The 16,902-nt window shown below is 44.2% G+C and overlaps 1 protein-coding gene across 2 annotated transcripts in view; it reads right to left on the bottom strand.

The window, feature by feature from the left end:
• The window catches only part of CREB3L2 (cAMP responsive element binding protein 3 like 2), a 101,230-nt gene that overhangs the window by 23,251 nt on the left and 61,077 nt on the right, over positions 1-16,902 (bottom strand). For both annotated transcript variants that reach the window (XM_006133371.4, XM_075940030.1), the window contains exons 3-5: positions 4,272-4,438; positions 2,483-2,570; positions 1,142-1,323 (exon numbers count right to left, since the gene is read on the bottom strand). In XM_006133371.4, the coding sequence (XP_006133433.2) occupies positions 1,142-1,323; positions 2,483-2,570; positions 4,272-4,438 (437 nt within the window). The remainder of the gene's footprint in view (positions 1-1,141; positions 1,324-2,482; positions 2,571-4,271; positions 4,439-16,902) is intronic.

The raw sequence follows: 16,902 nt of genomic DNA, 5'->3' as shown, positions 1-16,902 counted from the left end.
GGCACCCCTGCTTCAGAGACGACTCCCTTGGCCTATTCCCTTTACTCTTTCCCTACCTGTGATGGATGGAGAACAAATGGAAAACATCCAAAGGGTACCAGAGTAAACCTTTTAGATGGAATGGTCAAAGGCACTCGTTACTGGCCCAATGCTGCTCCTACAGAAGTCAATGGTAGAACTCCCATTTACCTGAACTGGAGGAACATTAGTTTCACTCAAGCTTCATTACATCTTGACTTCCTTCTGACAACACAAATTTGTCCATGACTGCAGGAAGGGGGACCAAAGCCAGAGTCCACCAGAGCACGACTGCCTGAGTGCAGGGGCCAAAATCCAAACTACATCGTCCCGCGCAGGGGAGGCAAATTCATAATCCAGGGGCTTTCGTCCCTGGCAAAAGGCTTGTCACATGAGCCCGATTACCCAGGACTGAAGCCCGCGGGAGTGGGGTTGGGCTTGGACCCCAGGCCACACCATGTCTAATGCCAGCCATAGTGGACCCATTAAAATGGGGCTGTGACATTCTTAGGGTCCCAATCTCAGTCTGAGAACTGAGCAATGAGGGGTACTTAGGAAAATCCCATGCTAGAGTTGATCACCTACTGTCTAAAGATAAAGCGGCAAGACATCCACTACGACACAGGTAACTGCATGTGTCAATCTATCAGAACGTACTAATAGCCAGAGCCCTGCATGCACACAAAATTGGTATCTGCATCTACATCTGCATTTACATCTGCATTTGCAAAAATGAGCCACAGATATCTGCATTATACCTGCAGGTACCCACATCTGCAGATGTCAGACTGAATATCCACAAATTTGCAGGGTTCTAGAGAGAAAATTTGTACTCACATCTGCAAAAGTGAGCCATGAATGTGGATACCTACGCATATAAAGCACATGTGTTTGGCTGTTTAGGGGTCTACTAATAGCTGCAGCAAGGTATAAAGGAAAGGCTTGTTACATAAGACATATCTTTTCACTGCAGACTCCTGCTCCAGACAATGAATGGGGAAGCCAAAGCCCAGCTACTGAATTTGGAGTTTCCCAAAGAGATAACAACAAACTGAAAGTACAGAAAAAGTATAATACCAGGTAACAATAAAAAAAACAATTGGATAAAAGTCACCAAACTTACATGTGGTGCTGTCAGGAGAGGCGAATTAGAGAGTGCTGAAGCCATGCGTGATGTCACTTTAGCTGTGGCTTGTAATTGGACAGGGCTTGAAGGTGGGAGGGACCTAGTTGGGCTCTGTCCCCCCTCAGAGTCACTGCCATGGCTGCTGGGAGGGGTTGGAGGCAGATGCAGAGGATCCATTGCTGATGAGATGGGGGAAAGCAAAACAAGATGTTTATTCTAATGAGGAACAATTAAGAGGAAGCTCCAGAAGAACCAAAAAGTAGAAGCAGCTTTACAACTAGAGGCAAGTTAGCACAAAAACAGGCAGCACTACCTTGTTCTGAAGGCCCTGAAGTGAGCAGGATTCTCAAGGGGAGACTTGCAAATGCTGATCTACCTCAGCTTTCCAGCTGTATAGCACTTAGCCAAGAGTTTGAAACCTACCAGCAGGGCAATAAAGTGACCTTTCCCAATGACCTGCTCACCTCTCTTAAGGAGCAGAGTTAAAAGAATCTGCATATGTAGTACCATGTCTGGACATTTCTATCCGCTCTCCTCTTCCTCCCCCCCCCCCCCCCCCCAAATGCTCTGTGGTACAAAGTAGACTCCTCCAATATGTGATGTCCCCTTAACTCCTGAAGCAGCATTAATGGAGACAGCAGAGTTTAAGCACTGTCTGGATGCTAACTCTGCAAACCATCTACCATCTCTTTTTATTACTAATTCAATTCTAACTTCACTGTGTATGAATTGTTCTTTGTTTCCAGACACTAAGAACGTAGTGAGGAAAGAGTCAGTCTCTGCCCTGGAGAGTTGACAGTCAAGCAGCAGATTATTTAGCAGGTTGTGTAGTTTAGTTTTTCTTGAAGGTATCAAATAGGTAACTCTCATGACTGAAGTTTTTTATTCATCCATAGAGTAGGTACAGCACAAGTAACAGCAGTATAAACTTGTCCCACACATTGCTGGCCACACTGTCAGAAGACAGGATGCTGGGCTAGATGATTTGTCTGATGCAGTATGGCTATTCTTGTGTTCATAAGATAAAAAGGAGGAAGAGTCAGTGTGTGCTATACTCTTCGTAATTCCAAACACTCAATCAAGTCCCCTCAAGTCTGCCTCTCTTCCAGTCTAAGTAATCCTAGATCTCAAGGATTCTCGTTCTGTCCAGTAATTGTGCAATAAATAATATGTTACACATGGAAGGGATCATTCTCTTTATGGAAAAAACCCATATAAATGGCCAAAGAGGTGGGTTTCTTTAGCAGCATGAATCAAATCTCTAGGAGGCAGCAGGCTTGGACTGGAGATTAGCAAAGAGACAGAAAGCCCAGCATCTTGGGTTGGTAATTAACTAACCTTCCTTAGAAGACAGGTTCAGGAACTGATCTACTTCATGTGGCTCCAATTTAATCTCTGGAAGAACCTTCTGGTTCAATGGTTTCATCTACAGAAGGAATTTAAAAAACACAAAATTTGAGTATAAGAAAACGGAAAGCTTCTCCATAAGCAACCAGACCTCTTTGCTCCCCCTACTCCAAGATATTTTTACACTCCTTCTCTGTAGCATATTAACATAGGTCAATGAGACCATTTTCCTGGAAAACAGTTGCTGGGGCTTCTCTTACTGGTATAATTTAGTTGAAGAGATTACTTCTCAGGATGACATTTCAGACCAACGGGTAATGTGCTCTGCATTCAAATTACTACTCTTGGAAACAGAGCTGACACTAGCATTTGCTAGACCAAGGTGCAATGAGTTTCAGCAGGTTTCTGCAAAAAGAGAAATATTCTTTTTGGTGGGAGGAGGGTTTGGCAGCTGGGAGAAGTCAGAGCACTTTGCACTGTTGAGAGGACGACAGGAGAGTTACCCTCTGGAAAGGGCATGGGTATATTTGTCATTATGAGCTGGGATACTGAGGTCAAGTTCATTTTGCAAAATGGAGAAGGAACAGGCAAATAAAGTTATACACCAGAACTGTAAGAGGATACGGAGAGAGATGGTGCCCCCACAGCTGAGCACATGGCTGGAGTCGACCTGCTTTCTGATCCTGTAATTCCTGACCTGAGTGAATCAGTGATGGTCACTGCAGTAGCCAATACAGCCCAGATCTCACTGTGTGACTTTTTGCCCTAAAGCAAAAGTAAACAGGATCAGGAACCACTGAATTTTGAAGAGTAAAGTGGTCCTGATCCTGCTTGTGATATTGTGGCACCCCAGCCATAGCAGTGGCACATCCCGGAGACTAGGAATTCACACACAAACTACATTGATTATGACTGTCTTAAATCTTTTGCCTTCCTGTGAAGTAAGTTAGTTTTCACATAAGCAATGTGAACAAGGCCTGCCCATGGTGCAACTGGAATTACATCACCCTGGACTGGACACAACCACCCTTCCTGGCTATTTAGGTGGGAAGGGAAGAGCTGAAAGAACAGACATTTAAAGGAGAGAGCTGTCTAATCCTGTCATTTATTGTGACTGACTGAAGCCCATTCAAACGAAGCCCTGGTGAATGTTCTTTGGCTGTCGAGCCTGTGGTCACAAACATGTTAGGAACGCTCCTTACTAAACCTGTTGGACTGGAGGCATCAGCAGCCGAATACGCTGTAAAAGCTGAATGCAATGAAAACCCAGATATGTGGCACAGCTGACCTTACAAAGCATGACAGAGAATTTCTCATTACAAGCTCTGGCCACCTCACATGGGTGTTTTCATTTGGGCTAGGATGAGTTCGAACAACCCTGAGACAAAATCGTCATTGATAACAGATGCTGTACAGCTTGCCAGGTTCCCCAGGGTTAACTAGTTAGCAATTTTAAGTGGGACTGATTCAGAGACTAAGTTTTCACATTCGAGAGAAGCGAGAACCCAAGCTTTTTGATTCTGTCCAGAAGAAGCTGAATGTGTAGAAAAGCAAATGGGGCAGCCAACAGCCAACGGTACATTAATAGAGACATGTCATTTTAAAAATGAGCAGTCACAGTATTATTGGAGACTAGCAATCCAGAGAGGATACCAAACCATAATACTCTATATAATTACCTGGAGTTCTCAAACAATAGAAAGGCTACACTGCAATGGCAAAGCTTTATGGGAGCCTTCTTCAATATGGACAAGCAGGAGAATAGAAAGTCTGCAAGTACCGTGGCATCAGACTGCAGTTGGGATTCTTCCCCTTCCAGTGGCGTGGGTGTGATGGTGAGACTGACCGAGGGGGTAAGGCCTGGTGCCTCACACAGCGTGGGTTCAGTTTTTATGGTCGCTGAGGTCAATTCTGCTCCCAGACACCATTCCTCACTTTCCAGGTCACCTAGCGGGGAAAGAAAGTGACCACCACACATTGAGATCAGAGACGAAACAGAAAAACAAATTAAAAAATGATTTAGCTCATTTGTTATTAACAAGCCCCTGTTCCTATATCTAGTCTATTGTTCCATGCAGACATCTGAGCCATTTCATAACTGTAACCTAGCCTGAGCCCCAGGATATGGGGCTAAGGGGTTAGAGAGGAGAGAGGGTAATCACCACCAGATATTGCTGATGGCTGCTAACAAGACGGGTGGAACAAGCCATCAGAAACAGCAGTCTGGGAGTAGCATTCTACATAGGCTAACGTCAGCTTTGTTGTTCCTCACAGGGTCAGTGTCTAGGCAGACTTTCCCTCACTCTGGTGCTTACAGTCATTACACAACTACAGAGACTGTGTGACATTTATCAGGAACCAAGAGGCTTTTTTGCTCTTCCAAAATTAAATGTCTCCCCCAAGGGTTTTCCTCCCCCCACCCAGTTAGCATACAAAGGGATAATGGCTTTAATGATTTCATAGGCACGTTGGTGTCATTGTGATTATCTTGGTTTGCGGCTCACAGCAGCTGGGAGTCACTGCATAAGATGTGTACTCTGACAGGAGGAAATTAAATGTACAATCATGTGTTGGCAGCGCTATAAGAAAGCTCAATGGTGTTTAGCTGGCCAAGCTAGATTTTTTTTGCACTGAGCGCCAGGACGGGATGGGAGTGGCAATGCAGACTCCACAATAACACTGGCCAATGCAGTGGTGAATCTGCAAGCACTTGTGGAGAGAGTCATGCTCTGCTTGCCTTGGTCTGAGTTAGCCTGCTCTAGCTTCATGAATGTAAAGGTGAAAACTCAGGAGGGCTCCACCACCACCACCACATGTAACTCTGAATTCCGATCACTGCATCCTGCCCAAAGAAATTACCACTGTTTGGTTGTGAAAGCTATTCCTTTCCCCTGTACCATGCTCCTGGTTCAGAGCAGCTGCTTCATTTCAGTGGTGAGATGGTGCTACTTGGGAGAGCCATCAACCAGAGAAAAACCAAGCTGGGTAGCATGAGTATCTATCCAGGCAAAGGGTTTTGCATTATCTGCTGTTTCTCTACCTCAAGAAACACATGTTCACTGCCTACATGGAAGCAACAAGAAAATGCAAAAAGCCTTTGCATGTGTATATACTTGCGTCCCATGAAAGCTCAGTTTGTAATGGATTGATTTACAGCATGCCACTCATAAGTCCTATGTAGGCAGAGCCGTGGCGCTTCACCAGGCACTGAATCACAGCCTCTCTGAGCTAGAATCAGGAAATACAACAGTGACAAACAGCTTATACATCTGAACTCCAGCGGGAGAGGGGATATATATTTAGGCAGAACAAAGTTACTGGAGTTCAGCCACAAACATGCAGCCTCCATGTAGCCCACGGATCACAAGACTGCATACAATGCTGCTGGCAATGGAGGAACAGGAAAAAGGGAGGCAACAGTCTAACTTTGAGACTAATCATTACTTTGCGGTGTAACCTAACTTACACGGCTGGCAAGAAGAGATGTAATTTAAATCAGCACACTGAGGGGGTTAAAAATGAAAACATGTATTCTGTAATCAGAAGCTTCAAACAGTCACCCCAGTTCAGCGGGGAAGAGTAACTGTATAGTGACGACTATGAATTTTGGGGTTTTCTAAATGTCTATGTCGAAAGTTTTCTGGTCAGCTTAAAATATAAATGAACATTTAGAGACAAAGGCAATGCTGCCCAAATTTCATCTCAAGAGTAAGGACACTGCACTCTTGCAACCCCTCTCCCTGACATTCCTTCCTCCTCTCTCTCTTCCTTCGCTCTTCCCAGCACATTCCCCACACCAATTAAAACTTCCCTTGTACTGAAATGGGAGTTCCCTTCAGTTTACTGTGTGTGGATCATTCAGATGAAATCTTTAAACACAATGCTCTCTGTTTCATCAGGACATTAAATATCCCATGGCACTTTTCAACAAAGCAAATTGTTTCTTACAAGCTCTGCCAAAATGTTCCCTCCCCTCAGCGTTGTGAAATGTTCAGTGTATTATTTTGTTACTTCTCTCCTCCTGGACATGTTTTATTGGGGCTATAGTTTGTACGCCACCTTGGGAGGAAAGGCACTGTTAATTTACACTCATAATGAACTGAAACAGCAGGCTTGAGTGTTCTCCGGAGACATACTACATCATGCAAGCAGGAGGCCCTGCCCTCTGGGCTGTACTTGGCGATTAATAAAAATTCCAATCCCTGATTTCACAAGGTCTCAGCTGCCATGGCAAAGACATTTATCATTTTTAAAAAGTGTGATTTTGCTTCATCAGAATCACACTTTGGTGGTAACACAGAAGCCTCACAGCCATTCTGTTCTGCAGAAGTTATCTGGAGTTATTCTAGACCTGAAAAGCCAGTTTAACCTATCAAATATACATCAGGGCATGGATAGCTTAGCAGTAAGGGATGCAGGCAGCAGTATATTTAACCAGGAGATTATTATCTGGCGCTTTTTTTTGGACAATCATCTCATATGTACACATAGGGAAAGACACCATTCCATTCAATCAACCTTTTGAAAGGACAGAACCAAGATGTACCCCACAGACCTCCCTTTTATTGTAGGATCCTTCAGGTATTCTCTCCCCTTTATTGTATGATACCTCAGGTATTCCCTCTACCAGCCCCCATGGCTCCAGGAGAGCACATCTAAAAATAGGTTATTGTCATCTTTGCTATAAAATCTCTTCCCAAGTCCTCCAAACTCTGGCTCCCGAAGACAGAGTAGAACTGTGAGCAAAGTCGCCAGCCCCTGCTGGGTTGGCAGCTAGAACTCCACAAACTAGCAGTATTTTTTGAAACACCAGACTCCTATCACGCCTCAGCTTGATCAGGGATTCAAACAGAGAGCCATTATTAGGAATGTGGGTGTTTTACCAGTAAAGGTTAACCAGTGGGCACTGCAGCAGCTCCCCGCCTGCCAATGCAGCCTCTATCCGCGGGCCTGGGCGTCCCGCAGGCAGGGGCTGTTCCAGCGTGGCCAGTGCAGCCCCTGCCTGTGGTGGGAGGAACCAGCCTAAGTCAGCAGTGGGCGGCCACTCCAACTGGGCTGCAGTGGCCCTTCTCCGCCCCCCACTTTAATCGGATAAACAAGATGATTAACGAGTGAATCAATTAAATGGGATTTTACACCCGTAGAGCTCCTGGGATCCTTCCAGCCCACCATGGATTGCTACTGAGCAGTAATAAACCTAAGTGCACATTATGCCTCTTAGCCTAGCTTTTTTCTTTGAAAGACTTGATTTTACACATGGACTTTAGTTCTTAACCTAGCCTCTGGCAGACTTTTGTCTGCTTCCTAAAACCACCACTCACTGTCTCAAATGGTAGTCTGAAGCATTGCTATTCAGGCACTAGGTGCAATGGAAGAAGGCCCTACAACTGGAACAGCAAAATGGTGTTAAAAGCTGGACAGACATGTTTGCAGAGCTCTATGCTGCTTGGTACTTGCCTGAGTATTACAGTGTCCTCATTTTCACAATCCTCTACTTTCAAATTTATTGTCCCTTAAAAATAATAATGTAGGCTGATAACATCTGAAGCTGCGGCCTGAGAACCAGTTTATCACAGGAAGTGAAGCTCATGCTGGAGCAGACTAGAAGCTTCATGGGAAAACACCTAGCCCCAGCTCTGCTGAAAGAAAATAAGGAGAACTCACTCCACTGTGACACAAGCAGTTCCCTTTACTCTGTAAAGAGCCCATGGCTTGTTTAAAAGCCCCCATGTGCTGCCGAAGGCATCACTCGTAATAGAGTACAAAGTCCTAACTCAGTGGTCTGATTTACACTCTCTTTTCCTGCCTCTGACAGATAACTGGCCCCTGTCTGTATGAATAACTGTTTCCTTGTGCTGCCTTGTGTTCCCTCACCTCACAGGCCCTGGTCTCTCGGCGTTACTCCTGCTACCTTCCCCCCCTCCCCAGCAAACCCAGCGGCAGACACAAGACCCCTTTATTAAGTTTGTAATGTAAGATGCCAAACCCACCTCCCTCAGGTGAGAAGCTGCATTCATCTACAAATAGGTCCTTCTACAGACTTTCAGATGGTTTCTCCACCCCACGCTCTCCCACTGCTAGCACCAAAGATAACGAAACCAAAGCCACCGAAGCAGCCCTGACAAAGTGGACACTGTTTGGTAATAAACCTCTGGGGTACTTTTCAGACTGGCAAAATTAAAGAGAGAAGAGATGCAAGTGACGGACATACCACGATCACGCTACAGCAGGAGTAGTCAATAGGCAAATAGCCAGATGCTTTTGAATTGAGCCCTAAATCTTTTTATTTACTTATTATAATCGTTATCATCATCATCAGCTCTGGGTCTAAACTACACCTTGACCTACATTTAAGGTTCAGGAAATCCTCTCAAAACAGAAGAATTTCAATCAAACAGAAAACAGTAAGCACAATTGCTATACTTGTCATTGCTGTTAACGCCAAATCTGGATTCACTGTACCTCCATTCCCATATAAGCAGGGACCATTTCCTATCTGATTGGGGAATGCTGTTTATTTTATTCACACAGCGATCATTTTATTACAAATTTCAAGCAACATGAGGGTTACAGACTCTGCTTGAATTGTACCACAGCCTGAGAATTTGCAAAAGTATGGACAACACTGCAGAGACAGCAGAGCCTTTACAAAAGTGGCAGAGGCAAAGACCCTTACCACTTATGTGGCCCCACCATACCCCTTCTATTTGAGGCTCCATCCCTTTCACTTGAGGTCCCACAGACAAGTTGGAAGCCAACTTCACTTTCAGTCAGGGCAAATAGCTTCAAGTCCAGGAGTAATGGCAAAGCATTCCTAGCTACAGAAGCACAAGGAGGAAGGCAGATGTGCACCAAGGATCATCTCAGATTCACGGCCCTTCAGGGATCACAGTCACCCATACAGTCACCTAGCCTCAGTTTACCGAATGAATAGCTAATTAGCGGATCGCAGGACTGCTTACTTTCTCCCTCCCGACACCCCCAATGAGGAGCTCAAGGTGGAGTCTACTGACAAAGTATTCCATTTTCCCAAGAGACAAAACTCTAGTAAAACATATCGATGCCTCAGTCTCCAGGTTCCTAGTACATGCTGCTCTCTTTTCATATGGCTATTTGTATTAAATCGGCCCTAAGGGTGGCTCAAGTAAGATCAGAACCAGTGCTCCCTGTAAGTTGTGCATTTGGGTGGCTGCTCAACTGAGATTCAAAGACTGCCCAGTTGCAGAGCCCACAGCTAGATTTGTGTTTCTTCTGGTGGTGCACATTTGCAGATGCCTCAGTGCACAGAAAAAAATATTCTGCACGTGGGCGCAAAAAAAATTCACAAATGAATGGAAGAGATTAGAGCAGCAATGGGCAGCCATGATTAGTAAGTGAGCAGCATGAGCAGCCCTCCATTTCAGTGAGCCACACGTGGCCTATGCACCCCTCTCCACCACAACCCTCTCATGCACTGGAACACCCAAGCCCCACATTTACCTCCTCTCGTCCCTCCCTCCCAGCACTTTCGGAGCATCACAGATCTGCTGATTCACACTTTGGCCCCACTCCACTCCTTGCCTCCCAGATCAGGACCGCCCCAAACAGATAATTCATGGCTGTTCAAGTTTTGGGAGGGAGGAAAAGGAGTAGGAAGCCTGGGGCTTCCATGCCCCAGTGTGCAAGGAGGTGTGGGGGAAGGGGTTGACAAGGCGACCAAGGGCCACAGGCAGAACCACAGTGGGTCACACACAGGTTGCCCATTACTGGATTAGAGGGAACAGTGATCAGGACCCCACTGTACTAGCTGCTCTATGTAGAATATACAGTAAGAAATAGATTATAAACCCCTTTGGGGCAGATGCTAACTAAACAAAATAGACAATGGACAGGAGGGGAAGGAGATGCAAAGAGATTTGTTCAAAGTCTTATCACAGAATAGAGAAAGCCATGAAAAAGAATCCATCTCCTGGTCTGCTGCATTGGTCCGTAGTGCATCTCAAAGTTTGCTTCTATCTCCTTACAGCTTTTGGAAAGGGGTGGGAGGGAATATCTCCAACCCACCCCCTCCTCACAATTGCAAATTTAAAAGTTTAAAACTTTTAAAGAGGACCTAATTCCCTAGAACAGGGCTACTCAACTTTGGAAGCCCCAGGGGCCACAATTACACTCACAGCACACACCGAGGGCCACAACTTAAGTGTGGTTGCATTTACATGCAAATATATATGCAAATAGTGTTCACACTGATAGGCAGGAATACAAAGATTAAGCCTTAAGCCGCGGCACCGGACCCAAACGTGGCCAGTGTGAGCCAGTCAGCACCTCTCAGGCTCTGCCCACAAGGCTAAGCAGCCAGCACTTCCCACTATGCCCCAACGCTCCCGGCACCTCCTCCATGGGAGCCAGTGACACCAACACCGTGTACCCGTCTGTTCCAGCCAGGCCATCCGCTTGCATCTTTCAATGCTTACACCGACAGGGAGACACCTCACCGTTGTGGAGTGTGTTCCCAGTAGAGGCCATGTTCAAAGTATCCCACCTGCGGGCCACGTGTTGATCCCCATGTAAAACCAGATTGCACCATGGGTGGCAAACAAATGGAACGTGGGCCACATGTGGCCCATGGGCCACGTGTGGCCCATGGGCCACGTGTTGAGTAGCCCTGCCCTAGAAGATTCTAATGTGCTGAGAGCCTCTATCTGCATGCCCCACACAGGAATGTCTCCTGCTTAGAAATTATTCAGAACTCTACATTCATGCAAAATCTCTGCAACCCCAAGCCAAGGCTCACGATTAAGGGTGAAAAACTGCAATGCAGGAAGTCACCACTTCAGCATAAGCTCATCAACTCCTGGAGCACAGTTGTTATTTTCATGCTATTGTCTATCACTCCAGGCATATATGTGCTCTGTCTAGGTGGAATGCTGCCAATTCTTACCCTTTGCTCCTTATTCACCTGCTTAGAAAAGCAACAGAATATAGTCAGCAAATGGTAAGTAAAATGCATCACAGATCGATACATAAAAAAAAGTTAACAGATTTGCCCTGAAGGTGTTCGGTGTAGTTTACAAATGTTATGCAGAATGTAATGCCACAATAGATTCTAAAAATTCCAAACATCGGGCTTCCCTGGCACATATGCTGCAAAATATCTAAGCTATGCATTTTAAGTAATAGGAGTGCAATTTTTGGATCAACACTTTTACAAAACATGAAGTTGTATAGATAGCCTAGAAATATACAGAAAATGTTTTATAAAGCAATTAACAAAATACTTTGCAGATAGTGAACTTTTAAAGAATTATGAAATAGGAAAATGCAGTATTAAATAAGGCCCTGATCCTGAAAAGAGTTGCACTTGTGCTTAACTTTACTCATGCAGTCAATGTAACTACATACATAGATGAAGTTAAGTATGTCCTTCAGGGATTGCAGCATGATCTAAGTTGGGAGCTTATTTAATACTTAGAATTTCTTAACGATCTAGCTGTATAAATTATAGTTGTAGACCTTAATTTTTTAAGTCATGGAAATATTTTTAAATACTCCTGACAGTTGGCCAAATTAAGCCATAGTGTATGTCACTTAGTTGGACTCATATCAGAAATGATTTGCCTCCAATGTAATAAATGTTATTGCAAGGACAATAATAATCAATATCTTTATTCAACTACTATAATTTAAGACAAAAATGAAAAGCCATGTTTGATGTGAATGTTGTGGACCAAGAACATCTTTGGAGCTTGGGCTCCAGATAAAAACAGAAGTAGATTTCTCAGTATCTTCTGAATGTACATTTTGCAAATATTTCACAAAACACCAAATGTGCTACTTTTCTTTAGCTTCTCATCCTGATTGTGTCCCTGTGGTTAGAACACTGGACTGGGACTCAGGAAAGCTGGGTTCTATTCCTGGGTTCTGTCACTGGCCTGCTAAATGACTTTGAGCAAGTCACTTAATCTCTCAGGGCATGTCTTCACTTGCTGTGTTACAGCCTGACCGTATGGCGTTTGATTTAGTGGGGCGTTTGATTTAGTGGGTCTAGTAAATCGAATGTTGAGGGCAGCTCTGGCTGGCACCTGTACTCCTCACAGTCACAAGGAGTAAAGGAAGCCTATGGGAGCGTTTGCTCCCGACGGTCTCCTGCTGTTGGGATACCGCCAAGCTCGGCCTCAGTTTACCCATCTGTAAAATAAGGATAATGATACTGATCTCCTTTGTAAAACCCTTTGAGAGTGATGGATGAAACCCATTACATAAGTGCTAGGTATTATATCATTACTATTCTCTATGAGTGACATTTCTGATTTATCCACTTGATCTGTGTAATCTGTTAATAGAACAAGTACTTCTGGATTCATACATTAGGCACTACAGCAGCAGGTTTGAGCTCAGTTTGGTTCTGTCCTCACTCTGATACACAGAGTGAAGCAGAAACCTCTGCACCCAGGTTCCTCCCTGTGAACTACACTTACCAAGGACCGTGCCTCAAACTGGAGAGGCTAGTCACCGGGAGTGTGGGGGGCTCTTTGATAGTCTGATGGAGGATTTCCTCTCCGGTGGAAAATTCACCTGAACTCTATCACCCTCTCTGCAAGTGGGTGGACAGAGGGGGCTTCCTCCTCTTCACTCCATCTCTATTCAGAGTATGTCACTTGCTTCTAGAACAGCAACACGATTTCCAGTGAAATTAAATTAGAATCTGTGTTACTAGGGAAACAAGCTTCAATTTCCAAGGATATTTAAAAACGGCAACTTTATCCTTTAGGAAATTGGATGCGTGGGGGAAAAAAATCCCCTCTATATCACTGCTTAACCTCTCCACCTCCACCACCCCCATCATGCCTTTTATGCAGGTGTCCTCCCTTGGAGCAGCTACATTATATTTAATGATTCACCAGAGCCATGATTCACCATAAGGCCGGGGGCCTTAAGCGAGGGATTCAACAGTCACTTGCCCACTCCCAATTCAAGTAAAAATAAGACATAAGTGGTAACGGAATGCTAAGTAGCAGATCCACTAGTATTACATAATTAAAATACATCAAGTTAAAAACAACTAAATAAAAGAAGCTCGCAAAGTTAGTTTACAGCCAAATATATATCAGAACACTGAGTTTAATAAGCACCCTTAGTAAAGTAATGGGTGGCAACACATGTGCTATTGAATGGTTACTTGTGGTGCAACGATGACTGTAGCGGGTAGTTATTTCTTCCCTTTGAAAGTACATACAATACTTTCACTTAGGCTATAGCTACACTGCACTGGCAGCGGTGTGTGGGGTATGTGTAGCTATACACTATGGTGAAAAACAGACTGCATCTTATTCTAGGCTGTAACGTGAAGTGACACACAGCAGTGGGAAAAGGGTACCTGTTGGCAAGGAAGCCGTGGGAGAAGTTCTCGCAGCAAGAAGATGCTGGAGCCTTTTCCCCAATGCTTGCCACTTCCAGAACCTTCCCCTGAGGAAAGTGAAAGGCTCCAGCAGCTAAAAATAGCAACACAGGCACAGGAGGCACTATTTGGGTCTGTAGGGAGCTGCACTGGGTACATACCCTAAGGGTTTGGGCATATCCTTATTCACTTAAGCCAGGGGGTGGAGCGATTAATAAAACAAACTTTTTAGCTTGGAAAAGAAATTACTGAGGGGAGGGGTATATAAAATCATGACTGGTGTGGAGAAAGTAAATATGGAAGTGTTATTTACTCCTCATAGCTTAAGAGCTAGGAGTCACCATATGAACTTAATAGGCAGCAGGTTGAAAACACACAAAAGGAAGTATTCCTTCACAGAATGCACAGTCCGCCGGTGGAACTCCTTGCCAGAGGATGCTGTAAAGGCCACAACCATAACTAAATTAAAAAAGGAACGATACGTTCATGAAGAATAGGCTCATCAATGGCTATTATTCAGGAAGGGCAAGAATGATGTCCCAAGCCTCTGTTTGCCAGATGCTGGGAATTGCAAACAGGGGTGGATCACTTGCTAATTTGTAAGATTATCTGTTCTGTTCATTCCCTCTGAAGCATTTGGGCACTATTGGATGACAGAGTACTGGGCTAGATGGATCTTTGATCTGAACCAGTGTGGCTATTCCCAGGGGCAGATGACTGTTTTGCGGGGCCCCGGGCAGCGTAACTCTGCGGGGTCCCCCCTTTGCCATGGCGCATGCGCGGGGCTTTCTTAAGCGCGGGGCCCGGGGCGGCCGCCCCGTTTGCCCTGCCCTATATCCGCCCCTGGCTATTCCTATATTCAACACTTAAGGGACACAGATAACACCACCCTCTGAGCCTATGAACTGTGAATCCTCTTGGCCGGAAAGGCAGGAGCTCTTGAAAATTTGCTGTGAGAAACTGTTTTAGGCAAAAGCATAGGTAGTTCAAATCAAGCTTTAGGCACTAGAAAGCATATTATTTCTAATCCTTTTCTATCTTTTATTCTTGCCTGATATCACTTAAATCTGTGTTCTGCATTAATAAATTTATTCTTGTTTTATTACAGAATGATCTCAGGGATGTTAAAAGTTGGAGTCCTCTAACTGGCTGCTGTGAGCTCTCTTTGTAGGCAGCAACCTTAACTTCTGTGAACATCCTGTGAAAGGGAACGGACATTGCAGGGAGATGTCTCTGGGGAACTCTGGAACTGGGGTTCACTGATTGTTACCTGGATGGCAGGGTTTTGACACAGCAGATGCTAAAGGAGTTCGCCAGGGAGGCAGACAGGTTGGAGCATCAGGGAGCTGACAGTTTAGCAGCAATAAGACTGTCACATGGGCACAGCTGGGCTACGCCAGTGGCTTAGGGTTCTAGATTCCCTGAGGAGCGTGTCACACACCTCACACAATACCTTACAAAATAAGGGCCCTGTTCGACAGGACTGGATACTTAAATTATATTAAAATCTGATTAGATTGGCCTTCACTTTTTCTTCTTCTTCTGAGATTTCTTTTCTTTATTGTGATTCTCTCTACATGCAGAAGCCTGCAGAATTTTCTCCGGTGTTAGTAGGATCAAAACTCTTCTCCATGGAGAACACACAAATATACAGCAGTAGGAGTCAAGGCATCTGCTCAGTGGGCTAATATTTTGGAGAATGTGATTTCTTTACACATTCTTTATACTCAGCCTCATCTCCCGATTTTTATTTTCCACATTCCAAACACCTAAGTCCGCTCCCAGAAAATGCAAATTTGTCTCAATTACTTATTCTGGAATTTGACAGTCCTAGTTCTGTTATCTGATAGGTGTATGTGGGATGCTCTATTAGTATTTGTCCCATTATCCCATAAGGTCTGAAGTTAAAATTGGACAGGAATTACCAGCACTTGCATTCTCCTACCCCACCCCACTTGGTTGAAGACAGGTGACATTCAGTTCTATACCTCCTATCCTCCAGTATTTCCACAGTTCACAGGATTTTGCCCCCTGCAAATGTCATCAGGACAATTAGTTCCACACTTAGTCAATGTATTTAACACACAGTTTACATCTTGCAGTCATGCTGATTGTTGAACATAGTACATTTCCCCCCCCCCCCCGCCGAGTAGTCTCCTGTCTGTTTTTGTTTTAACAGCTATTATGGACCATGCTAGTGACTACACTCCACAGTTATGATCTTAATAGCTCTTATGGGAAGATTCTATATCATTTAGTAGAGTGTGAAAATATTTACTTTTCTATTTTTAAACCAATCTATTGAATTATATAAAAGGAGTATCTTTGTCTATTAAATTCTATAGATTTTTAGAAAAAAAATTCGAACCCTATTTAACTCTGGGTGTTTCACTCCTATTAGATTTCATTGGACTTGTCCATGAAGGTAGCTAACAAAACCTGGATCTCTTCTGTCAGCAGAACTTCCTCAAAAAGATATTATTCGGCCATAAGAGAATTTTTCCCACATAAAAAGTGTGAAGAAACATTTTTTGATCATTTCACAAACTGTGTCGCCTAGAAAATTTGCATTGGTTCCATTCAGTTTCTTCAATGAAAGCCAGTGTCTTTTAGTCATTTTAAGAAGGGCGATCAGGTTATTTTAGAGTTAAGTACCAGAAAACTAGCATCTTTGGAAGCTCGGGTTTATGGTGACTGTTACGAACAGCTTAGATTGCTAATGCTACAGACCTAAGTACTGTTTTTTTCCTTTAAATACAGCTTATGATTATACTGCTTTTCAATGCAAAAATAGCCTTAAAATGTAAACCAGTTATTAGGAGTTAATGTCTGTCACGGCTTTTATTCTTAATAGTTTATCGGTGATTCATGATCCTATCCTGTCCCCTTCCCAGCTACTGGAAGTCAGAGCTCATCTGACCTGCTAGCATCTTCATAGACACATGCTTTCGCCACCAGAACTGGCAGGCTAGGGCTGAATTTCCTCCCTCTCTTCCTACCCGGTTTCCCTCATATTCGTGCTTTGTAAAATAGT

The sequence above is a fragment of the Pelodiscus sinensis genome, chromosome 1 (assembly GCF_049634645.1).
Source record: "Pelodiscus sinensis isolate JC-2024 chromosome 1, ASM4963464v1, whole genome shotgun sequence".
Lineage (NCBI taxonomy): Eukaryota > Metazoa > Chordata > Testudines > Trionychidae > Pelodiscus > Pelodiscus sinensis.
Note: the sequence above shows the minus strand (reverse complement) of the source record. Positions and strands in the feature narration are given on the sequence as shown.